Source organism: Vicia villosa, linkage group LG6, assembly GCF_029867415.1.
Source record: "Vicia villosa cultivar HV-30 ecotype Madison, WI linkage group LG6, Vvil1.0, whole genome shotgun sequence".
NCBI classification, from domain to species: Eukaryota; Viridiplantae; Streptophyta; class Magnoliopsida; order Fabales; family Fabaceae; genus Vicia; species Vicia villosa.
Genome location: NC_081185.1, coordinates 166,233,379 through 166,260,975, shown reverse-complemented (window position 1 = coordinate 166,260,975; position 27,597 = coordinate 166,233,379). Strand labels below are relative to the sequence as shown.

General features: G+C 30.3%; 2 protein-coding genes and 1 long non-coding RNA gene across 4 annotated transcripts; 2 read left to right on the top strand and 1 right to left on the bottom strand.

The window, feature by feature from the left end:
- Nucleotides 1-255: 255 nt before the first annotated feature.
- LOC131613129 (uncharacterized) lies at nucleotides 256-3,389 on the bottom strand. Its single transcript, XM_058884831.1, has 5 exons — nucleotides 2,479-3,389; nucleotides 2,266-2,352; nucleotides 1,173-1,579; nucleotides 940-1,127; nucleotides 256-834 (listed from the first exon to the last, which is right to left on the bottom strand). The coding sequence occupies exons 1-5, from the start codon at nucleotides 3,387-3,389 to the stop codon at nucleotides 319-321; spliced, it is 2,109 nt and encodes a 702-aa protein (XP_058740814.1). The 3' UTR covers nucleotides 256-318.
- A 1,144-nt stretch (nucleotides 3,390-4,533) lies between these two features.
- On the top strand, nucleotides 4,534-7,295 carry LOC131613128 (uncharacterized). The gene is made up of 6 exons (XR_009287577.1): nucleotides 4,534-4,940; nucleotides 5,339-5,363; nucleotides 5,455-5,473; nucleotides 5,688-5,899; nucleotides 6,507-6,969; nucleotides 7,159-7,295. It is a non-coding gene; the product is annotated as an uncharacterized LOC131613128 (long non-coding RNA).
- Nucleotides 7,296-9,034: 1,739 nt separating this feature from the next.
- Nucleotides 9,035-13,283, top strand: LOC131613127 (aspartic proteinase 36-like). 2 transcript variants are annotated; one of them, XR_009287576.1, is made up of 10 exons: nucleotides 9,035-9,440; nucleotides 9,569-9,698; nucleotides 10,194-10,444; nucleotides 10,710-10,937; nucleotides 11,485-11,647; nucleotides 11,755-11,828; nucleotides 11,955-12,051; nucleotides 12,169-12,243; nucleotides 12,507-12,578; nucleotides 12,664-12,729. XR_009287576.1 is itself a non-coding variant. In XM_058884829.1 (10 exons), the coding sequence occupies exons 1-10, from the start codon at nucleotides 9,205-9,207 to the stop codon at nucleotides 12,837-12,839; spliced, it is 1,491 nt and encodes a 496-aa protein (XP_058740812.1). In that variant the 5' UTR covers nucleotides 9,037-9,204; the 3' UTR covers nucleotides 12,840-13,283. The 2 variants fall into 2 exon arrangements, 1 of the variants encoding a protein (XP_058740812.1); XM_058884829.1 differs by having other exon boundaries at nucleotides 9,037-9,440; nucleotides 12,169-12,232; nucleotides 12,664-13,283.
- The last annotated feature ends 14,314 nt before the right edge of the window (nucleotides 13,284-27,597 follow it).

Here is a 27,597-nt window from a genome sequence, read left to right as displayed (position 1 = left end):
CCTACCCCACCACTTTTTATTTTCATATTCTTATTTAAATTTTATTTTTATTTTTATGATTACATAAAATTACAATTATCGATTAAAATTAAATTAAAATAATAAATACTTAATAATTTATTTTTTAATTTTTTGTAATAAAAACAAAATTTATTTAAATAATTGGATACAATACAAACCATCTTAAATTAATTTAAAATACAACACACAATTAACGTAATTAGTACGTTACAAATAATTTAAAATGCAATACAACACACAAGTAACGTAATTAGTACGATACAAATAATTTAAAATGCAATACAACACACAAATAATTCAATCACGGAACATTCCAAACTTTGTCCATATGTGCTTCACTAGATCGGCTTGCAATTCTTGATGAACATTTGGATCACGGAACTCTGATCTAGCACGCACATGATTTGCAAAAGCGGGTAACACCTCGGTCGAGTATGGTTGTGGTGCACTAGATCCACTTTCCCCAGATTGCTCAAAATCGGTCCAACGTTGAGAATATGAATCTCGTTCATCCTCAACAATCATATTATGTAATATGATGCATGACCTCGTGATGATACCCAAATCAGCTATGTCCCACAAGCGAGCTGGTTCACGGATGATTTTAAATCGAGCTTGGAGCACTCCAAATGCACGTTCGATGTCCTTCCGACATCCCTCCTGAAATTTTGCAAATAATTTATCGGGTTCACTTTGAGGAAGTCTAATCGATTTGACGAAAGTTGGATAAGAAGGGTAGATACCATCAGCTAGATAGTATGCCATATTATATGGACGTTGATTCACAAAGAAATTCACACTTGGAGCCTTTCCCTGTTCCACGTCATCAAACACTGGTGACCGGTCTAGAACGTTTATATCGTTCAACGTTCCCGGACATCCAAAAAAGGCATGCCAGATCCATAGGTCATGAGATGCAACTGCTTCAAGAATAACTGTGGTGGTTCCCTTATCCCCTCTAGTAAATTGTCCTTCCCATGCTTTAGGACAATTTTTCCACTCCCAGTGCATGCAGTCAATACTCCCAATCATCCTTGGGAACCCCCGCATTTCACTAACATGTAGTATTCTTTGCAGGTCATCTTGGGTTGGTGCTCTCAGATACACTTGCTCGTACAAGCGTATGATTCCTTTACAGAATCTACGTAAGCACTCCAATGTTGTAGTACCTCCTATTTTGATGTACTCATCGACCGCATATGCTACCACACCATATGCTAACATTCGCATTGCTGTGGTACATTTTGCTAAGGGTGATATACCTTCTTTATTGGCTGCATCAACTCGCTGGGTGAAGTAGTTATCACTACTTGAAAGGTCCCCAACGATTCGAAGGAAAACATTTTTTTTCATCCGGTACCGACGACGAAACATTGCATCGTCATATGTAGGCTCATTGGCAAAGTAGTCGTCAATTAGTCTTTGGTTTGCCGCTGCATGATCTCTATTGAGATATTTTCTACTACGAGGTGCATTATCTTCCGATATTTTGTTTCTACGCTCTCTAAATCGATTGACTATATAATTTTCTTCAATTTCACGATTTTGATTGTAGGCTGCGATATCAAAATGATATTGTGATGGATCCATTTTTTTGTGATATTGGAGGTAGATTGGATGGGATTTGGGATATTGGTACATAAATGGATGTATGAGTCCCTATATATAAATGGATGTGGGTGGTGGACCACTGACGGATTCGAAATAATTTATTGTATAGAGTTAATTATCAGATAAGGAATAGATTCGAATTGGGTGGTGGACCACTGACGAATTCGAAATAATTTATTGTATAGAGTTAATTATCAGATAAGGAATAGATTCGAATTGGGTGGTGGACCACTGACAAATTCGAAATAATTTATTGTATAGAGTTAATTATCAGATAAGGAATAGATTCGAATTGGGTGGTGGACCACTGACGAATTCGAAATAATTTATTGTATAGAGTTAATTATCAGATAAGGAATAGATTCGACAATAATTAAAGCAAACACTACACTGACATATTGAAACAACAATAATTAAAGCAAACAATACACTGGCATATTGAAACAACAATAATTAAAGCAAACACTACACTGGCATATTGAAACAACAATAATTAAAGCAAACCCTACACTGGCATATTGAAACAACAATAATTAAAGCAAACACTACACTGGCATATTGAAACAACAATAATTAAAGCAAACACTACACTGACAAATACTTCATTGAAATTAATTATCAAACAGTTCTGCCTCCAACTTTTTCAACAGCTGGTTCTTCCGGTCATCTAGATGCTCTTTGGAAGTTAGCTTTAGATACATCTTCATTTTCTTGGTTTTAGTCTTTTCCAAGGCTATATTGTTAGCCTGCTGTTGCATCAAGGCTATGTTGTCCAATCGTTCAAGCTCTTTCGTCTTGAATTCTTTGTATTCAGCCCATTCTTTGTCCACCACCTCCGAGGCATATTCTTTGCTTTTCTTTTTACCCTTTTTTTTAGCTGCCTCCCTTCCTATAGGACGAGCACTGGATTCTACAGTGTTTGAGCCACATGCATCACTCTCGCGAGATCTCTTAGATCCACTACTTCCTGGGCCAATATTTCCTCCTACTTGACTACCATAACGTGGTTGATCACGGAGAGCGTGCCATTCTTCCATTAAAGTGAATCTAACATTCTTCCCACATGCATATAATTCCTGCGCTTTTGCCAAAACATCATTCTCCGACCAACCACTTCCTTGCATATGCTTAGCGCCATCATAAGCGCCAATCCATTTACCCAACACTTTGTTCATATAATTAAAACGGTTTCGGCATGCAGGTCCATCACGCGGAGGATCGAATGAGCAATACTCATTACAATACTCAGCAATTTTACCCCAATATGTTTCACCTTTCTGGTTTCTCCCGACAACACTGCTTGTTCCAAATTTAATCCACCCACTAATTAGCACCAAATTTTGTTCAGTGTTCCATGCTGGTTGCTGAGTTTTCCTGCTCTTAGGAGTTGAATCCTCTGAATTTGGACCGACTTCATTAGAAACCATCATGCCACCAATAGTTAGTTGTGTTGAAAACTCGGGAAATTCAGGTACACCACCACTTGGAAAATTTGCATTCGCCATTGTCACATAACCATTAAACGGGGGTGTTTGAGATGGATTTCTCGGCATAGATCCATAATATGGTTGAAAGTTTGGAACAGAGGATGACTGGTTGAAATTTGGTGGAAAACCAAAATTAGGTATGTTTTGAGGATGTTGGTTGGAAAATTGATTTGGATTTTGATAATAGTTGGGATTTTGAAAATTGTTGGGATTTTGGTTAAATGGAAAATTAGCAGAATTTTGAGTGTTAAAATGATTATTGGGATCCATTTCACTAAAAAAAAGACACTTAACTTCAAAATAAACACTAATAGAAAGATAATAATAAGATTAAGATAGTGAAAAATTTGGTTTTTTTTTCTGTGTCCAAATCAAATGAACCAAGTCTCTATTTATAGAGAAAAAAAAATCATGAATTTTGGTAAAAAAATAAAAAAAATAAAAAAATAATTTGCAACGAAATAATTGAGTCCAAAGTATTAAATGGATAAAAATCTGGCCAGCCAATCACAAACAGCCAAGTGGCATTAATTATCCCTTTTCTCTTTCTCTCTCCGCGTGGGATAAAGCCCACTCTCACTGCCAGCGTGTGAGAGCCACGCGCCTGCTTTGGGCCAATCAGCCACTGCCAGGTCAGCCCCTGCGTCAGTTTACATGGTGTTGAGTTTTCTCAACATCTCTCTCCTTCAACACACACTCAACACTACTTTACACACACCATTGCACATGATTTTCCCATGTTGACTTCAAATAAACCCACCATTGCACATGGTCTAAGGCAATTTATAGTGAACAAAACAAATTAAAGATGGAAAATGAATGGGATATAAGAGTAGTGTATCAGAAAAAAGTTGTCATTTTAAAGTGACGAAAATAAATACTCATTTATATAAGAAAAAGTTTAGCTCAAAGAGTCAACAATTCATTTACTTGATTGATAGTTTAGAAACAATACTCTAATTGGTTAAACCATAGAAAATCTTAATCGGATAGTAAATTACAAAGCTTTCTATTAATAAATTTTGCATTCTTATTTGATTTTTCTATTAATAAATTTTGCATTCTTATTTGATTAGAAATATTTTTTAATAGTTATACATAAATTGCTTTATATATCTAGATATGAGGAGGGAAAATGTATTTAATTTGTTATCCAAACATCTATAATATAAGAAAATTAGATGCTCTGGAAAACACCAATTTAACCTTTTGTGTTTGCCCTCCACCTCATCAATTTAGGGGCATTTTGTGTCTAAAATTTACTTTTTGCAACCAATATGTACTATTAGTTTGAACTCAATTATAGTTACTTTCATTTTAGTAGTTCATGTTGAACAATATGTTAATTGAAAAGGACAGTTTTTTGAAACTCCAAACACTTTTTGGCGTGTACAGTGTTTCGCTACCCCCAAGACCTCAATTTTCTGCTGTGGAAACCCAGCAAATACAGACCACACAATCTCTATTATCTCTCATCAGAACCACCTCTCTCATTCCTCATTCTTCAACTCAACCTTCAACTTTCTTCTTCTTCTTCTACTTTTGATTCTCAAACACCTTAAGCATTTTTGGTTTCTACCATTCTAAAATCATTTCTATTTTACGAAATTGCAACTTTATTTTTCATTCTTGCTTTTTCTTTAGATTGGACTCTACGTGTTTGATTTTAACGAATCACGTTTTTGTTTTTTTAGGTTATTCAAGTGTCATCTGTTGCTTTCTAGCTAGGTTCTTCGTGAACTAAAGATATGAAGGTTTCTAGGAATCTTGATGGAGATAACTTTATGGGTTTCAATCTTCTATTGAAAAATGTGAATAAAGGTATGAATATTGATAAATGTAAGATAATGGGTTCAATAACGGAATTTTTTTGAATGTAAGACATTGGGTTCAAGAACGGGAAAGTTAGGGTTTTGATTTTGTTGGTGTTGATAATGAAAATGAGATAATTTGTGGTTAGGGTTTTTAGAATAGAAAATTGGTTTGATGATTTTGAGTGATAATATATGATTTTCTAGGTATTATGTTTATATTGATTTTATATCTAAAAGTATGTACTGGTTTTAAATTGAAGCATTAGATGTTTTTACAATAATGCTTTAGCTGAGATTGATATTGTACCTATAATCAGTGTTATGCTTTTGTTTTGAACTTACATTGTTTGTAATATATATAATATTTAGGTTGAATATTTATTGGATTCTTTCCATTGTTTTCAGGTTCAACCATTTTGTCAAGGAACTGGTATGCAGTTTTCTAATGTACACTGCTAGATTTGTTTTCCTACAGAAACTTTTCTGGTTTGTGTTGAATGATTACTCCTTTTTTTTTCCAGGTTCAATATTGTTGGTCAGGTATTCTTATGACGATAAATACTATAGAGTATCAGCATCCTTCAGTTTTCACTAAATGGTTACCCTTGATTACCCTTGACTCACTTTAGCAAATGGTTTTCATACTCTTGATGATCCAATTCTAATCCATGTTTAACTTTCTGTGGGGCTGGATTTTCTCATTTCTAGAATTTTACTTCATCATAATATTTTTGAATTTCACTTTTTTATACAGAGACAAATTAAATAGAAACAATGTGGGTTGGTTTAATTCCTAGATAGAGAATTTCTTGTACATTTTGGTCCTCAAGCTGTAGCTTTTAGAGCAAAAGATGAGTGGGGTTCAGAAGAGGTTATTTTGTGGCTAAATCTGGTTCTGAAGCAGCTGCAGCAAGGATTGATAAGGAGAAAATATGGTCAAGACTGACAACATCTGAAATCATTGAGGTTAGTTATGTTTAGTCTTGAAGACATCATAGTTTTGACACTACTAGAAAGGATGATGTTGGATTTATTGTCTAGGAATACATATTCAATTGAAATGACCTCTTCTAAAGTTAAATTGCCAAAGTGAGACATAATCTTTTGCATGATTTGTATCATTTTACAAATTATCATTCATTAATAGGTTATGTTCTTCTGCCTGTGACTGTATAATTTATTGACATCTGAAACATATTACTTCATGAAATTTGTTTTATGGTGGACTCACTTTGAAAAACAAAAGTATTCCACTATATATAAAAATAATTTCTTATTTTATTTTTCCAGCATGGAAGAGTATGATTAAACATTGAGCTAAGTTTACTTTCTATTATAAATTTTCAAGAGAAAGCAGTTCATGTAAATGAGAAAAAAAAAAGAAAGAGATGAGTAGAGTTGAATATGGTACAATAGAGCTCAATCCTTTTCCCTTCATTTTTGTTTTTTGAATCAAAGGATGTTCACCTTAAGGTACAACTTTGACCCTCTAGGTGAAATTGTCTTTGCAACATCTATGCAAACTCATTTAACCTTGATTGTTAGCATACTAAGAAAGTCATTTTTGTTTCAGGTCCATTTGTGAAAGAACTAGGTGGTATGGGAAAAACGATTGTGATTTGCATCAGCCCGGGTCTCAATAATTTTGGAGTCGGGCGGTGTAGAAGGGATAGTTAAATTTGAGCCTTCAGTATTCGTAGATTGTGAGCAGTGTGGAATAGAATAAGACTTGTAGTTTTGCATTGTACCTTTATTTATTTGTTTGTAGATATGTTTCAGTTGTTGTCTAATGTAGAAAACAGGTTGGGGTAGCATTGCAGGAAGTTGGGTCTGATGTGGTCTTTTGGTTATTGGCTTCTAATTCCGGTTCGGATGGTGATTTTATGTCCGGAATTATGTTCGGATGGTGTATACTTTGGAAATGGAAACATCACCTGATTTCACAAGTGGTCATCAAGTCATATACAATATATATAGGTGGTAGCTTGCTTGTCGATTCTAGCGGCTCTACTCGCTGTGGTAGCCAGATTATACAGGTAGTTGGTTCTAATGTAGGAAAATGATTATTAGTGTATCGTAGCTTTGTTGAAAGGGTAGCTAAAACAACTGCATTAGAAAGTTGGTTGGAGTCACTATGTTAGTAATTGGTCTTTTGGTGTCTGTTTGGTCTTAAATTTTTACTGTTGTGATGAATTCATAAAACCAATAAATTTTGTAACTTGCAGATCACGAACGGCTATTTCTCCACTCAAGCGAATGAAAATTTTGCTACAGGTTAATTTGTTTGGTAGTTTAGATTTACATAGGTATCATTTCTTCTTGCTTTTATATGTCAGGACAAAGATTAGACTGTATATCAGCATGCTTGTTTGGATGCATCTTAATTTCTACCAATTGTGTGTCTCTTGGTCTTGCCATATGCAGGTCCAGAATCCTCTTAACATAAAATACAATGGAACAATACAAGGCCTATATATATATATATATATATATATATATATATATATATATATATATATATATATATATATATATATATATATATATATATATATATATATATAGAACTGAATGATTATGTGGACTGTTCAAGGGAAATGGTACTAATTGTGCTCGAATTGTCCCAAATTTTACTGTGGAGTTTTGCAACTCTGAGCAAGTTTCTAAGTAAATTTTACTATATAAATATAAAATGAAACACTAATTTTGTTTTTGTCTAGAATTCTCTTTACTTGTCATTCAGGTGCAGTATTATTTAAGTGATGGCAAATTGGCTTCTACAATACTACTATTTTAACATTTTTCTTTAGGGGTACTCCAGTGGCTATAATTTTTTTCAATCATTCCAAACATCATTCATACATTTATAACCCTCTCTCTCCTCTGTTTATTTGCCTGACAATTCTTTCTTATTTTTACAAATACATTATACTAACTCTATCAGCAACAAACTAGAAATGGTATGTTACCATTTTTACTCTTGGATACATTGTGTTGGCTTGAATTTTTTATTTTAAATTGAGCAAGGGCAATATCAAACTAGATTTGCTCTAGATTTTTAAAAATAGACCTCAACTTCCATGCCAATGTTTTTCATGGCTTTGCGAATTGTGACGGTAATTGCGGCCACATCATCCATTTAACAAAATGATAAATACAATGTTCAAAATTCTTTAACATTTTTCATCGAGCAAGCCAAATGCCTAAAGAGGGCATATGCCAAAGTTCTTGGGAAATAGTAGTTTGTTTCACGAAGTGGTAAATTAAAAATAAGAGAACTTGGTAGCAAGCTTTTGAATTATAGCAAGTTAACAACTTAATACAATGTGTGACTGATCACCCAAGAGTATATATTGTAAAATTTGAAAAGAAAAACAGTATTAGGTACGCAAACGTATGGTACTGTGGACGGTTAGTCACATGGCTTATATATTTAGATGAATGGTGTCCTTGATAAGTTAGTGACATAAATGAACACCAACCAACTATAAGTTTCCTTTAATAAAACTCTTTGGAGCTGGATCATTTTTCTCTTTATGTTTATCTCTTGCCAATGCTAATAATATTCAATCTCTTTCTTGGTTTTCATTTTTAATCTCTTTTGCGAATGGTATAATGCTTGCTTATGGTTTTAGACTTCATATAAACTTTGAATTTGAGTTAGTGATCAAAACAAATTTCATACTTACTATATAAAACATATTTTAATAAAATAGTAACTTATAATTTTTTAAAACACAAAATTAAAATAGTTTTAACGGGAATATAAAGTTAGTGAGCAAGATTTTAAAAAAAATAATGAAACAACTTTACTATTGGTTCAAATATTTTTTTAAATAATACAAAACAAAATTAATATTTATAAACAAAAATATGAAAATAATTATAGACACCATTTTATTATCTCTTTTAAAAATAATAAAATTTTTTGTTGAACAATTTAATTTTTCTTATATTTTATTTTTATTATATTTTAGGAACAAATGCGCGTACCATACAAATACCCGTGCGAATGCACGGTATCCCACTAGTTTATCTAAAGAAAGGTGTCTCTAACGTGGAAGAGGGGTTCATCAGTCATGAGTCAAGACATGTCCCACTCTGAAAAATTAAATAAAACACAGAAAGAAAGAAAAAACAAGAATACCGAAAATTCCATTCGCAATTGACTTGACCCAGCGTCTCTTTAACTCTTCATTCTAGTTCTTCCTTTCTAATTTCTACACTGCGTGACCGTTGCCATTGAAAAATAAAAAACACGAAATACAAAAATGCGGGGCTGTGTTTCCACACTGGCGGCCTTGGCCGCATTGGCGGTGACGGTTACGGTTGTGTACGGCAGTTCTCCGTTGAGTTTTCTTCCTCTTGAACGGACTATCCCTCTCAACCACCATGTCGAACTGGCGACTCTCAGAGCTCGCGACAGAGCTCGTCACGGGCGAATCTTGCAAGATTCTGGCATTCTCGACTTCTCAGTCCAAGGAACCTCCGATCCTTACTTAGTTGGGTAATTCTTTTTCAATCTTCATGCATTCGTGTTCAATCTTTCTTCCATTTTGTTAACATTGATTATTATTATTTTTGAGTTTGAGTGTTTTTTTGTTATGTTGTGATAATCTTGGAATGGTTGTGCAGGCTGTATTTCACGAAAGTGAAGATGGGTTCTCCTGCCAAAGAATTTTACGTTCAGATTGATACTGGAAGTGATATCTTGTGGCTTAATTGCAATACTTGCAATAATTGCCCCCAATCTAGTGGCTTAGGGGTGAGGATTTTGTGCCTTTGTTTATTAATTTTCTTGATATTGTCTTACTATCTCTGAAGCACGGACACTAAAAACATGTCACCGATAGTGATAGTGAGACTGACACGTTGACGTAGATAATAATTTGAAAAAAATGAATAAATTAAAATAATTACAAGTGTCAGTGTCAGTTTCGAAAACTGACATGGAGACACCTTTTTTCAGTGTTGCCGAGGTAACTATTTATCTATGTGTTATTTGAAAGTTTAAAGTGGCGTTTATTGTTTTTTATGTTAATTGTACTCTTACTATTTTAGGGCGGAGAGAGAAATTGATGCAATGAGAATATAAACTAACAAGGGTATAATAGAAAAAGGCTAATGATTTTATGAAAAATAACAAAATTTGTTGATTTTTTTGGTAGGGTATATGAACCTCAATTGGCGGTTAAAATGGAATGGGGAGAGTTTTGTTATTAGTGTTTAATGCTTAATGTGGTTGTTGTCTATTATGTAGATTGAGCTCAATTTCTTTGACACGGCTAGCTCGTCGACTGCTGCATTGGTTTCCTGCTCGGATCCGGTGTGTTCTTATGCGGTTCAAACTGCCTCAAGTCAGTGCTCATCTCAGGTTAATCAGTGCAGCTATACCTTTCAGTATGGGGATGGAAGTGGGACGTCCGGTTATTATGTTTATGACGCTATGTATTTTGACGTGATCATGGGACAGTCTGTGTTTTCTAACTCTTCTTCTACCGTCCTTTTTGGGTGAGTCCTCAATCCTCATGTTATTAATGGTATGGTAGGGAGGGTGTACTCAATGTAGGGTTGGGAAGATATAAAGAAAAAATCATTTTGGTGAATATTACATTTTGAATTTCATTGGTAAAAAAATATTGTGGATCAAACTGATAGTTATTGTGGATCAAACTGAATATTATATAGCAAATCTTGTTAATTGGTTAAATTTTGAAATATTGGAACTGGTAAATGGTTTTAATTGATCTTATCGGGATGGTTGTTTCGGAAACAGTTGTAGCACCTATCAGTCTGGGGATTTAGCTCGGACAGAAAAAGCGGTTGATGGAATTTTTGGGTTTGGCCCCGGTGCTTTATCTGTTATATCACAATTGTCATCAAAAGGCATGACACCCAAAGTGTTCTCTCATTGCTTAAAAGGAGAGGGCAATGGAGGAGGTATTCTGGTTCTTGGTGAAATTTTGGAGCCAAATATTGTTTATACTCCACTTGTCCCATTACAGTATGTTCTCTCTTCATTTCCTTCTTTGTTTTCTTCTCCCAACTCAGTTGGTGAACAAAATGTCCCCAAATATTGCATCACATTGACATGAAGGGAAAGTATAAGTTCTATTCATTTCTGCAAAAAAAATATTATGAAACTAGGTATTTGAATCAGTTTCAAAAATTAATTGCTTGTTTGGTAGGTATGAATGTATAATAGTTTAGATGACATGAAACATAAAATAAGCACTGTGTATAAATGTATAATAGTTTAGATGACATGAAACATAAAATAAGCACTGTTAGTTGTAAGCTTAAAACTTGAAAGTTAACTAATGAATCACCATTTTGTTTGGTAAGACATGAAAATGTTTGGCATGTAATTAAACTGTCATCTTTTAATCTCAATTGCAATTTTCTGAAAGGTAATATGGCTCTCATCAGAAAATAGAGTTCTTAAAATGCTTATCATGCCATTATTTCCTTTGTGAAATAACTTGCAGTTTATATCAGTATATTGATCTGTGCTATATCAGACATACTGCCCGGTGTTGATCGAATTTCAGGCCTCATTACAACTTAAATCTTCAAAGCATTGCTGTCAACGGACAACTTCTCCCAATCGATCAAAATGTATTTGCAACAGCTACCAACCGAGGAACTATAGTTGATTCTGGTACTACATTGGCATACCTTGTTCAAGAAGCTTATGATCCCTTTCTCAATGCTGTAAGTTCTGTTTTACCTCTTTTGAACTTTTGAAATACAACTCTTGATTGTAGCCAAGTCCCGTGATTTTATTGCCCCTGATGTTAAATATGTCAATGAATGTGTAGATAACAACCACTGTGTCACAGTTTTCCAAACCCATTATTTCCAAAGGAAATCAGTGTTATCTCGTCCCAACCAGGTTATTTCAATTCTGACTCAATATTTTAATAAAGTGTATTTTTATGCCTATTTCTCTTTGTTCATAAAAAGGATATTTTGCACTACTATGATTTCTAAGATGTCATTTGGATTTTTTCTCATTCAGCCTAGGTGATATATTTCCTCAAGTCAGTTTCAATTTCATGGGTGGAGCATCCATGGTTTTAAAACCAGAACAGTATCTTATACATTATGGTTTCCTGGTAATTATGTCTTTCTCTTTGTTGATCACATTCTTCTTCTTGCCTAAGTAAGAGTAGTTCAGTAGTTCTTGTGATTTGCATGCCGCTTATTATAGTGCACTACATTGTTTTTTATAGGATGGTGCTGCAATGTGGTGTATTGGTTTCCAAAAGGTGCAGAAGGGATTCACGATTTTAGGAGGTTAGAAGCTGGTAAAACTATTTTAACTGAATAAAATCTACAAGGAGTTTGTAGAAATAAGCCCTTTCTCTAATTCGATTATGATATGGGCTCTCAAGTTTTCCCTCCTTAAGAGCAACATAGTACCATGAAATTCCAATGGTCCACCATAGATCCCATTTGTGGGGCTATCGAATAGTAAATAACATTGCTTAATGACGTTATCAGGTCATTACTCTAGTTGTATTTTCAGTATTGGTTTTTTTTATCAACTAAGTTGTTTATTCATTTGCAGATCTTGTCCTAAAGGATAAGATATTTGTATATGACTTAGCTAATCAACGAATTGGGTGGACCGACTATGATTGTGAGCTTACCACATTATCATTTCCTTTATTGCATATATACTCCTTTACATTGTCATAATCTTTAAGTTGATGCTCACTACTCAGGTTCCTTGTCTGTAAATGTCTCTGTGGCTACAAGCAAGAGTAAGGATGCATACATCAATGCAGGACAGATGAGCGTCAGCTCCTCGCATGATGGTTTTCTCTCCAAGTTGCTACTTATAAGCATTGCGGCTTTTCTTTTGCATATAACACTTTTTATCGAGCCCCAGTTTTTGTAATAGTCTTCAAGAGTCGAAGCTCATTCTTCGAAAAGCATACTGGGGTCGGTCATTGTTTTATTTATTGTCGGCATGGCATACCCTTGATATTTTGAAACGGGAGTGGTTCTAGTTTTCCGCCCGCCCTATGTTTTATCATATTGATATCTTACCATTTCGTTAGTACGAGGCAAGTGCGGATAGGGCTATGTTGTTGAGAAATGGCAAATTTGTAGATTGAAATTCTATTACTTATATAAAGTTTACCAGAGGCCACTTCCACTCTACCGACCACTGTTCCCACTGTTGTTTTGTAACTATAATTCAGCAGTAGTTAGTGATAGTTAAAGAAGTTGTTTATGAATGTTATTTGTATACTGGCACATGGACCATATGATGTCATACTAGAGGTATATAAAACAAAATGTATATCAATGTGACCAATACATTCATCTTTTATTAGAATCATTATATTTTCCTTACTATGTTTCTGTTGTAATGTGATCAATACATTCACCTTTTATTAGAATCATTCAAAAGGTGGAAGGAAATGTGTATATTTCAAAGTCTTTCATTTCTCTCTATCTCTCTTTTTAAAGAGGTTTTTATAAGGAATTACGGGAGAAGTTAGCATAGAAGTTACTAATCTCTTGGATACAAATAAGTTTTAGTCAGTTTTATGATTTCTTTGTTTTTTAGGAGCAGTTATTTCATTTAAATTAGTCTACCATATTATTATGAAGTACTAGTAGTGGGCTGAAAATATGGTTAGTTTTTATTTTAGTTTTTCATCTGTGTAAGGCTATATATAAGCCAAGTCGTTTATTTCAATAGATAAAAAATTCTTCCCGTCAATTTCCTTATACTTTCACATATGTGTTTTGGTTCCTAACATTTGGTATCAGAGCTCCATCACGGGGCCCGATTAAAGTAGAAGGTGCAGTCTTCTAAGTGTGAAAAACTATGGCACTAGAGAGTTGCTTTGTACGGCTGGCAATACCGAAGTTTGGTGGGTATTATGACGATTGAGCGATGCTCATGGAAAACCTTTTGTGTTCAAAGGAGTATTGGGTTTGGTGGAAAATGGGGCTCCTGCGGCAGAAAAAGAGTAATTCCAACAAATGCACAAAGAAAGAACATTGATGATAAAAAATTAAAAGACTCGAAGACAAAGAACTATCTATTTCAAGCTTTAGATTGTTCAATTCTGAAGACTATTCTTAACAAAGATACAAAAAAGAATATTTGGGACTCCTTGAAGCAGAAGTATGATAGTTCAACAGGAATTAAGCGCACACAGTTGCAAGTTCTAAGAAAAGAATTTGAAACACTCCATATGAAGGAAGGAGAATCTGTGAATGATTATTTTGCTTGGACACTTACCATAGCAAACAAGTTGAATGTTAATGGTGAAAACTAGGGAGATATTGCAGTAGTTGAAATTTTGTTGAGATCCGTGATTCCCAAGTTCAATTATGTTGTGTGTTTCATTGGGGAATTTAAGGATATAAACACTTTGACTATTGATGAATTGCAAAGCAGCCTACTTGTTTATGAACAATGCATGAGTTCTCATGTTGAAGAATAACATGCTTTGAAGATTACTCATGGATATCAAGATAATCAATATGCTCAATATGTTGAAAGGGGTCAAGGTCGTGGAAAATTTGAACGACTAGGACGTGGCAAAGGCAGACAAAGATTTGACAAATCCACAGTGGAATGTTATAATTGTCATCAACTCATGCATTTTAAATGGGAATGTTTGAACCAAAGCAAGGAGGCCAACTATGTAGAGACTCAAGAAGGAATGTTGTTGATGGCCTACACAGATATGAACAAGACTAATGAGGAAGCAATTTGGTTTCTTGACTCTGGATGTAGCAATCACATGTGCGGGAAGAAGGAATACTTTTGAAATCTTGATGAGAGTTACAAAGATTTTGTCAAGTTGGGAAACAATTCCACCATGGCTGTAACGGGAATAAGTAATATAACGTTAAACATGAATAGCATAACACATACTGTTACTAAGGTCTTTCTTGTGCCAGAATTATGGAATAACTTGCTAATATTGGGTGATTTCAAGAGCCCTTGATTAGTATTTTGTTTCGTCATGGAAAATGCAAAGTTTTCCACCCTGAAAATGGTTTGATAATGGAAACCAAAATATCTTCAAGTTGAATGTTCGTGTTGCATGCCATACCTCAACCTGCAAAGTCCACTTGCTTTCACACAGTTACAGAAGATATGATACATCATTGGCACATCAGATATGAACACTTGAGTTTTAAGGGTTTAAATATGCTTCAGTAGAAGAGTATGATAAATGGATTACCAAATTGAAGTCACCAAATAGGTTGTGCAAGAAGTGTTTGGTAAGGAAGCAACTAAGAGATTCCTTCCCAAAGAAGAGCTCTCATAGGGCTACACAAAATGTGTAACTAATACATGCTGATATTTGTGGACCAATCATACCTATCTCTAACAGCAAGAAAAGGTATCTGCTCAATTTTATCGATGATTTCAATAGAAAAACATGAATTTATTTCTTAACAGAAAAATCAGAAGCATTTTCTGTTTTAAAATTTTTTAAGATTCATGTTGAATAGGAAGCAAATTCATTTATTAGAAGCTTGCGCACTGACATTGGAGAGAGTTTACAACATGCAAATTCACCAATTTTTGCTGTGAAAATGGTATATAAAGGCAACTAACAACTGCATATACGCCACAACAAAATAGGGTTGCAGAACGAAAGAAAAGAATTATTATGAACATTATTCAGAGCATGCTCTCAGAGAAGAGAATGGCCAAAATCTTCTGCCCTGAAGCTGTAAATTGGTCGGTGCATGTCTTGAATCGCGTCCAACATTAGTAGTGAGAAATAAGACACCAGAAGAAACTTGGAGCGAGGTCAAGCCTTCAATTAATTATTTTAGAGTTTTTGGATATATTTATTATTTTCATGTACCCGATGCTAAAAGAACAAAGCTAGATGATAAAATTTTGCGTTGTGTTCTGTTATTGGTCAGTGGAGTAGAAAAAGCATACATGCTTTATGATCCGATTTCACAAAAGATCATAACAAGTATGGATGCTATTTTTGAAGAAGATCAGAGATGGGATTATGATAAGAAGTGTGAAGAAGCCATCTCATGTGACTTAAATTAAGGTGATAAGGATGTGGAAGTTAATGTGGAAGAAGAAAATGAAGTCGGGCATGACTATGATCATATTACAGATACAAAATAAGAGGAAAATGTCTCCTCTGATTATATAGTAGAAGATAACACTTCTAATCCCAATCAACGAAGGTGTATAAGACCACCACTTTGGATGGAAAACTATGAAAGTGTAGAAAGAATTTTGTAAGGAAATGTTTATGTTAATTTTTCCAAGTTTGCAGGTGATGATGGTGATCCTACTCAATTTGATGATGTTATTAAAATTGAAAGATGGAGGAAAGCCATGGATGTGGAAATGGAGGCAATTAAAAGAAATGGCACATGAGAATTGATGGAATTACCTAAAGGAGCAAAGAAAATTGGAGTGCAGTGGGTTTACAAGACAAAATTCAGAGAGAATGGGGAAGTGGACAAGTACAAAGAAAGGATAGTATTGCAGGGATATGCACGAAAATATGAGGTAGACTATACATAAGTATTTGCACTGGTGGCTCGCATGGAGACAATTCGTTTTGTGGTAGCATCCACAACTCAAAATGAATGAGAAATTTATCAACTAGATGTAAAGTTTTTTTTTTTTGCATGGAGAGTTGAATGAAATAGTGTATTTGGACCAACTTTGTGGTTATGTCAAAAAGCTAATGATCATCATGTCTATAAACTGAAAAAGGCTTTTTATGGGCTTAAGCTATAACCACGTGCTTAGTACGGTCGTATAGAAGCATATTCTCTAAAGGAAGGTTTGAGAAGTGTGATTACGAGCATACCTTGTTTGTGAAGACAAAAAAAGAAGGTAAAGTATTAATTGTTAGTTTGTATGTTGATGGTTTCATTTTTACCGGAAATGACGAGCTGATGTTTCCAAAATTTAAAAGCTTTATGAAGCGTGAATTTGACATGACTGGTCTTGGTAAAATGAGATACTTTATTGGTCTTGAAGTGATGCAACAATCAGATGGCATTTTCTTATGTCATAAGAAGTATGCATTAGAGATGCTAAAAATGTTTGGAATGGATAGAAGCAATTCAGTGCACAATTCAATTGTTCCTAGTGTTAAACTCACCAAAGACGAGTCTGGTGTGAAGGTTTATAAGACCTACTATAGACAAATTATAGAAATCCTTGTGTATCTGACATCTACTCGATCTAATATGATGTTTGTGGTGAATCTAATTAGTAGGTATATGGATAATCCTACTGAATTGCATTTACAAGTCGCCAAAATGGTGATGAGATATTTAAGAGGAACAAGTTTGGAATCTTCTACATGAAGGAAGGAAGCAGTGAGCGATTGTGGAGGGGACTTGGATGATAGGAAAAGTACTCTGGGTTATATTTTCTTGTTGATTTCAGGTACTTTTTCTTGGTCATCGAGGAAACAACCAATTGTGAGTATATCGACCACAAAAGCATAGTTTAGAGGTGCAGCTTCATGTGCATGTCAAGCCATATGGCCGAAAAGATTGATGGAAAAACTGTGTGAAAATCAAAGCAAAGCCATTGTGATTTATTGTGATAGTAGTTCTACTATTAAGGTTTCAAATAATCCATAAATGCATGGTCATTATAACTATTGAACTTAAAATTCTGATATCAGATATGTGATGTCGAATGAGATGTCACGACACAAATATCTGTAATGAAACTAATAGAACAAACAACAGCAGTAACGAAAACAATAACAGTGCAGAAAGGTAAAGAACACACAAAATTGTTTACCCAGTTCGAAACAACCTTCCTACTCTGAGGGCTACCAAGCCAGGGATGAAACCAATATACGATAGTATCAATTGGAAGCTAAACTTCTCCGTTTACAACTTCTCACTTAATCACTATCCTTCCTATGACTTCTACCTAAGACTTACCTAGGTATGAGGCCCTCCTCAAATCTCCTCCGTCACAAACCCATGACAAATAACACAACCAATAAAAACATAAGACATTCTTTCATGACACACAATCCTCAATGCTTAAAAGCTTATGAGAATGAAACTACTCTCCTTGCTTAACAGCTTCGAAGATTAAACCAGCATTCAACACCTACAGGTTTGTGAATGCACACATATGAAACTTACAATACAAAGTCCTTAAAAACACACACACACACACTATAATTAGGATTAGCTGGTCTTTTATAGAACAGCAGTAGCGTGCAGACATTAGCGAGCAGACATGGGCTTGGGCCAATCTTCAAATAGGGTTCTAGAACAACCCATAACACCTCCAAGAAATCAGGTCATACTTACTCCAATATTGTTGGAGTAGCTAGAGTAAATCCATTCTGAGATTACGCAATCAAAACACACAACTAGTTAAACAATTGAAAAACAAAACCCTAAAATAGAAACTGTTGCTCAATTCAGTTTCAGAAACCAAGGATGTTAAGACATCTGCTTTGACATCTTCGTAGAACATCCTAACAATATGTTTTACCAAAATTGATGCCAACACAGAACCAACAGAACGGATACATTGTAGCACATAAGAACAATTGACAGATATCATGAAGAAACTACTCAAGATGGATGTTTTCCTAAAGCTACGCAAATCTCTAAGAGTTTGTTTAGAGAGTAATATAAACTTATTGCATATAGCATTCAATTTAAGAGAGAATTTGTTAGTCAATATTATGATTTTTCTGTTTTTTTAGGAATAGTTATTTCCTTTAAATTAGTCTACCATGTTACTAGAAATTGCTAGTAGTGGGTTGAAAACACGAATAATTTTTATTTCAATTATTCATTGTATATGGGTACATATGTGTCAAGTTATTTTTTTTAATAAATAAAAAAATTTCCTGTTAATTTCCTTATGCCTTCACATACATGTTTTGATTCCTATCAATCAGATTATAATTTTCTCAAAGTAAAAATATGACTACGGTTTCCTAACGATGATGCATATCTATCATATAAGAAAAGTCTACCATTTCCTCATCTCTTAGCTATGCCACATCAGCCCCTCTTCTCACAAAATTCCACATCATTCCTTTCCCATTGTAGGATTGAACTTTAAACCTCCAACCTCTCATGATCTCGCAGTTACAAATTATTTACTTTCTCTGGCCATTCACATTCACAACTGCTTACAGCACTAATGACCTCATATAATGCTTCTGCCTTCCAAGCCCCTTCTGCCTTCCAAGCCCTCCACTTTCCACGTTCCAAAACACTTTTATCATTACTATATATAACCATCATACTTTCACAGTATCTATCATGTTCATCAAACCTAATCGTGGAAAATTTTGGTTTATACTATTTTTGCAATTACACCCATTCCCACGACTATTCATGTGGAAAATTTTGGTTTATACTATTTTTGCAATTACAACCATTCCCACGACTATTCATGGACAAACCGGAATTTAACATTTTTTTTCTTTCTTTTCTTGATAGAAAATATCTTTCATGTTATTTGCAGGTTGAATTTGTAGTGTATCATTCTAAAGTACTAATTGGCGTTTCATGTTATTTGCAGGTTGAATTTGTAATGTATCATTCTGAAGTCCCAATTGGCGTCACTCCATAGTATATGGTTCGTTTTTTACATGGGTTGTTTCCAATCCCTATTTTCTATTTTTTTTAGTAACCATTTAAATATTGTCCTAATATGTGTTTTGGATTTTTTTTTCTGGTGCAGACAGTAGAAAACATCGTCTATACGATTCGTTTGAAATAAATATTCTTCTTTGACTGCCCCGAAAGTTTGAGCTGTAGAAGTAGAAATCAAGTTGGCTGGTGTCAATATACAATGGAGAATCTGCTTGAAATTACTGGGTTATGCTTGCGCAAGTTTTGTCAAAAATGTAGATATTATACTATGTAAATAACATGATATTTTATATTAATTCATAGAATGAACTTTAATTTTTTATATTTTAAGTGCAAATATTAATAAATAAATCTTAATTGATTGATTTTATGTTTGAGTGATATTTATATTAAATCTTAGTAATTATAGAAATTGTAGATATTATAATATGTAAATAAGATAATATTTTATATTAATTCATAGAACTAAAGAATATTTTAGTTAGGTCAAATTAAGAAATTAAGGTTATCAATATATACAAAGTTAGTTTTATAAAATATTATTGATATTTATTTATTATAAGGTCGAACAAAACAAAAAATAAAGATAAAATATTACAAATTAAAAATGTATACATAATTTTGAAATTTATAAGAAAATAGAATCAAAGAGTAAAGAAAAAAGCATTATATTTGTTTAGGTAAATAAAGAGTTTTGAAATGAAAAGACATAAATCATTTACCTATAAAAAAAATTAAATATCATAATCATTTTACTTGATTGCAAATTTAATTTTTGATTTAATATGATTGCAACTTTTGATTTATTATTTTTAATTTTTTGATTTAATGTGATTACAATTTTTAACTTCTTATCCATAATAATCCAAGCATTATGGTCGATTTGAACGTGATTTTAAAGAATGGTTTTTTGAAATAATGAAGCAGCACACCTATTTTCTTGATATGGAAATAATTGGTATATTATTGCAAATTTTAATAAATAAATTTCATTGATTAATTGATTTTATCTTTGAGTGATATTTATATTAAATCTTAGTAGCTATAAAAATTATAGATATTATAATATATAAATAACATAATATTGTATATTAATTCATATAACTAAAGAATATTTTAGTTAGGTCAAATTAAAAAAATTAAGTTTATCAATATATATATATATATATATATATATATATATATATATATATATATATATAATTTATAAAGTTAGTTTTATAAAATATTATTGATATTTATTTATTCTAAGGTTGAACAAAAAAAAATAAATATAGAATATAATAAAATATTACAAATTCAAAACATATACATAATTTTGAAATGTATAAGAAAATAGAATCAAAGAATAAAGAAAAAAACAGTATATTTTTTTAGGTAAATAAAGAGTTTAGAATGAAAAGACATAAATCATTTACTTATAAAAAAGTTAAATATCATAATTATCTTTAGTAATCATTGATCGATTGATTGCAACTTTTAATTTATGATTTAATGCATGTGATTGCAACTTTTGATTTCTTATTCTTTTAGTACTTACCATATGTATATTTAAATTATTAGATTTGAGAAAATATTGTACTTTTATATCTTACAAAATTATATTGTTTTTACAATATTGTATGATTTACCTAAAAATAATATAATTTTGAGTAAATATTGTACTTTTGTATGATTTACCTAAAATTATCTAACTTGGTAAGATATAAAAGCCTTTTTAACGACTCATACCTTAAAATCAGTACGTTGGGAATAATTTAATTGATATAGAATCAATACATTAAAATCATATCAATTACTTACCAATATCTTAATTGGTATAAAATAAATACGTTACAAATATATTTAGTACTCCAATTATATTGATGTTGTATCATCAAAAATTGAGTGAATCATATTATCATTAAAAATTAATAAATATAATTTATCTCACTTGATTTCCTTCAAAATTATTTAATAGAAACTTTCCAAAATAATGAATTTATCAACATAATTTTGAAACCAAATTTCATATGGTTAGAAGATTTTTAACCTCTCATTTAACAAAAGGATAAATATTATTAGATACATATTTTAATAAAATGTTTTAGGCATATCATTGCTTTTATATATTGTATGGAGTTTTTTGATAAAAAATTCATAGATATTATTATAAAAATAAAGTATATTTTCAAAATATTTAAAATACAACATGTGCCCTCGTCATTCTCTGTATAGAAAAACTAACTACTATTTTCTATTTTCACTTTAATAAGATTTCTTAGTAATACTACTAAATTATTTAAAATATAAAATATGAAAGTTATATATATATATATATATATATATATATATATATATATATATATATATATATATATATATATAAATGAAATTTTTTAGAGATTATTAAATAAAATAAATATATTAGATCTATTGACTTTTTTTTAAAAAAATATTTAAAAATAACTATGGGTGTTAATAAGCATAAGTAATCGAATGAAACATAAGTATTGTATGAATAAATAGTAATAGAATGAAACATAAGTAATGTATAAATAAGTAGTAATAGAATGAAACATAAGTAATACATGAATAAATAATATCAAAACTGTATGATATTTTTTATTAATCATACAATTTGTTTGTCATTTATAAAATTTAAAATTTAATTGAACAAGTTCATCAATAATCAATATATATTTATCTATATATAATATCATATAATTGAAATATTACCATTAAAACTTTAATGGGTCAATTCTATCCAAATACAAAATAATATATTACAGATACACACGGGTAATTATATGGTACGCACATATGGTACTGATATTAACACATTTAATTAAATGTAATAACGAGAATAAGTTTACAATTGATTTATCATTAGTTTTATAAATAATTCTAAAATAAAATATTTATATATAGGAATAATTAACTATTGATTCAAATATTTTATATATGGAATAATATATTTGATTTGTAAATTGAGTTTAATCAATTATATTAAATATTTATTATTAATTGTATTATATAATTTGATAGAATATTTCTTCATTTTAATTTGTCAATTTAAGATTTTTGTTATTATAAAAAAATTTAATTATCATCAAATATTTTTAAACAATGTTAAAATTAATTTATTTTTGTTTCAAAAATATCATCAAAATATTGAATATTAATAGAAACATGAAGTTACTGATAAAAAAATTGAATATTAACGGGAACATGTAGTTATTAATCAAAATATTGAATATTACTAGAATTTTTTTTAATATTAATGGGTACATGAAGTTACTAATCAAAATATTGAATATTAAAGATAATATTAAATTACTGATCAAAATATTAAATGTATTGAATATTAACGGAAATATGAAGTTACTTATAAAAAATGGCATGTTAACGAGAGCATAAAGTTACTCATCAAAATATTGAATATTAACGAGAACACGAAGTTATTGATCAAACTATTGAATATTAACGGGAAAACAAAGTTATTGATCAAACTATATTGAATATTAACGGGAACATGAAGTTATTAATCAAAATATTGAATATTAACGAGAACATGAAGTTAGTAATCAAAATATTGAATATTAACGTGAGTATTAAATTACAGAGCAAAGTATATAATATTAACGGGAACATGGAGTTACTGCTAAAAATATTGAATAATAACGGAAACATGGCGTTATTAATCAAACTATTGAATATTAACAGGAACAAATTTGAAACATTAACGGAAACACGAAGTTAGTGATCAAAATAATGAATATTAATGGGAACTTGAAGTTATTGATCAAAATATTGAATTTTAACGGGAACATGAAGTTACTGAACAAAATATTGAATATCAACGAGAACACGAAGTTACTGATCAAAATATTAAATATTAAGGGAACATGAAGTTACTGGTCAAAATATTGAATATTAATGGGAAATGAAGTTTATTGATCAAAATATTGAATATTAGTAGGAACACGGAGTTACTGATCAAAATATTGAATATTAACGGGAGCACGGAGTTATTGATTAAAATATTAAATATTAACGGGAGCACAAAGTTAATGATCAAAATTTTGAATATTATCGAAAACATTAAGTTACTATCCAAATTTTAAAAATTAACAGGAACAAATTTTGAATATTAACGGGAACACAAAGTTACTAATCAAAATAATAAATGTTGACGGGAACACGGAGTTATTGACAAAATATTGAATATTAACAGGAACATTAAGTTACTGATAATTTTTTTGAATATTAACGGAAACGAATTTGGAATATTAACGGGAACACGAACTTATTGATCAAAATATGAATATTAACGGGAACAAGGAGTTACTGATCAAAATAATGAATATTAACAAGAACATGAAGTTACTGATCAAAATTTTGAAAATTAACGGGAAGAAATTTGAAATATTAACGGGAATACGAAGTTACTTATCAAAATAATGAATATTAACGGGAACATGAAGTAACTGGTCAAAGTATTTTTCTATTAATTATGCATTTTGAATGAATCATTATTACAAATGGAGTTTGTAGTGGTTTCTCATTGGCCTACAAGACAGAGCTGATAGTTTGAGATTGGGGCTGATAGTTTGTAGTTATAATTGAGCCAAAATAATTAATTTTCTCCTTAGCTAGCAAAAAATAATCGATTCTCCTTAGCTGATAGTTTGAGGTTGAGCTAATAGTTATCACTAATTGAATTATATAATTTGATTGAATATTTCTTCATTATAATTCGTGAATTTGCGATTTTAAAACTTTTCCTTCATTATAATTTGTTAAATAAAATATTACTATTTTTATAACTTTTTCAATTTTACCCAAAACTTAATCTTTTACTAATATCTTTTATTTTTCTCAACCACAATGCGCGAAAACGACGGGTACCCGTGCGAACGCACGGGTAAGACACTAGTTAAAACAAAATGTTGTAGATAATAAGATGATAATATTTAACATCTAAAAGAAATGCCGCTTTAAATTAAAGCAACTTCAAGTTGACCTATGAAAATGTAAATTTACATTATTAATGTGTCAAAATTATATATTGTAATTATCTCTTACCAATTTCTAGAAACTCTTCATTCAATTTCCAACAACATTTACAACAACATTTAGGTTCTGTTGGACAATATTTTTTTGAACTTATTGCTTATAATTTATAAGTTGATATGACAATAAAAAATTTATTTAATAATAGGTTCTTCATTATGAACTTATAATTTATTTTATTCCTTTATAGCTTATTTTTTAGATGTTATTTGAAATAATATTTTAGCTTATATTTTATAATTTTTTTCTCCACTTTTATCCTTACTATTTTAATTAAAATCCACTACTATTCTTTATAATTTATTTTAATTTAAAATTAAATATTATATATTAAAATGTCTTTTATGTCATTTTAATTTATCAACTAATTGAATCGTTAATTTTATTAAACACTTTAATTAGCTTATCAGCTATAAGTCTTCCGTCATTAGGTCATCGGCTATAAACTATCAGTTATCAATCATCAATCATAAACTATAGATTATAAACTATTTTATCATTCAACAACTATTTTTTACCAAACAGAACCTTAATATAAATTATACAAAAGTAATTATATTTAACTACTTTTTAATTTATATAAATTTGTTAATTTTACTTAATACAAAAATATGACGGGGGGAGTAATTTTTAACAGAAATTGCATCCGGAAAATAAGTATTATTTGCGTGTAAATGTGTAATGAAATTAATTACACTCAATATTGTTTTTGTTCTCTCTTGATACTGTATCTTGGTATTTGTTTTGAAACAGATTCTTTATTCCATTTTCCCATACAAATTTCATATACACACGCGCCACTTATCCCATCATCTTAACCATTCACCAAATTTATGTCTAAATTTGAACAACATTCCTATTTTAGGGCCTTAAATAGATAATGCTATTTTCATCATAATAGTAACTATACTGCCATAAATGGATAACATTAATTGCCATAGGCAGAGCCTAAAGTTAGTAAGGTTGCAAAAACAACCTATATAATTACATTGCCATAGAAAAAAATTGCCTATTTTATCTTGCACCACATGCTTCAATGTTCTATTTTATTTGGCAATGTGTTTCTATCCATCCATAAACATAAACAAGAACAAGATAAGATAAAAACTTTCATTTAATCATTATAGTGTTAATTACATATAGATTAATTAAATAAGAACAATTTTGGAAGGACAAGTGCCACTAAGAAAATACCTCTGAAAATAAGGAAAAAATAAAAAATTAAAGAAAAACAAAAAAAAAAAAAAAAAAAAAAAAAAAAAAAAAAAAAAAAAAAAAAAAAAAAAAAACAAAAAAAAAAAAAAAAAAAAAAAAAAGAAAAAAAAAACAAAAAACAAAAAAAAAAAAAAAAAAAAAAAAATAAAAAAAAAAAAAAAAAAAAAAAAAAACAAAAAACAGAAAAAAAAAAAAAAACAAAAAACTAAAAAAAAAAAATGTTATAGATATTTTTTTATAGAAAAACTGATGAAGTCAGTGAATAATTAAGATAAAAAAAATTTAGTCATGAAAAAAATTTGAAACAGTTTATTCATTTACATACTATTATGAATAAGTCTTGAAAAAATAAAAAATAAAAAAAATAAGATAAACGTGAATTGCATATTATATAATATATAATATAATAGGGGAATGCAGGGCAATGGCATTGGGGCTTAAGCCCCCACAAGAAACACATTTTTTTTCATACTATTGACATATATTTTGTATAGCCCCATCAAATTTAATTAGTTCCACTAATTTAAAATTAACTATATACCATAACTTTATCTAAAAAAAATTAAATTTACTCTTCACATCTTTAACATTGTATTTTGGAAGCATACAATCCTCGTAGAGAAACAAATAGATAAATATATCATTTGTAAAATCTTTTTTTTCATTTAAATTTTTTTTACCATTAAAAATGCATAAAAATATTTCCATTTATTTATTAAAATATTCATTTTGATTGATTGTTATGAATTTTTGTATGTTTTTTTATATTATAATTTTTCGTTGATTGTATGGAATCATTATTATTTTATGCTTTCTATTTTTTACTTAAAGGTGTTTATATTATTTTATAAGTATATATACAGCTTTTAAATTATTATTTTTCTCATATCAAACTATTAAATAATTATTTTATTTTATTTTTCTTCTTTTCATTTTTTCTTTTACAACCAAAACAAATATCTAAAGAAGGTAAAGAATGTAAGACTAATATCAATTGGCTATGTTAGCTAAAAAAAATAGACGATAGTTAATATAAGTCAGCTAATATCTCATATTTTATAGTTGATACTTATAACATATAGGAGTAATTGATACCTTATAATTGATAATAAATAATAATTAAATTAATTGAATTATTAACCATTTCAAATAATAAATATAAAATGATATTTAATAAAATTCGTAATTAATAATTTAGCAATTCTATTATTTTTATATATTTTTATTAAATTAACTTTTATTTAATAAAATTAAATGTCACACATGTAATATTTTAAATATATATTAAAATTAAATATAAAATTAAAATAAACTCAATATATAATTTTGGAGTCACGGACGACGACGTAGTAGATGTGAAAACGACAAACAAGAGAATAAATAGTAAAATATTTATAATTTTTTTAAAGTAAATGCTAACCAGTGCCCTCAAGACAATGAATAAGACTTTAAAAATAGTAAATTTATCTCAATAATCTGCATATTTAATGCCTCAAAAATTAAAATATTAAATTTTCTATAAAATATTTTCTTTTTTTTGAATGGTTAACCATTGTCCTCAGGGCAATGATTAGCAAGACTTTTTTTAAATATCAAAAAGTTGATTTTTATTAATACTAATAAATCATAGATAGATGAAAATAAATTTTAGTTATAATAATAAAAATAAAAATAAAAGAACAAAATTAAAAATTATAAGCTCAAAAATTATTTCAAACAATATTCAGAAAAGTCTAAAAGCATAAAAACGTTATTTTTTATTGATA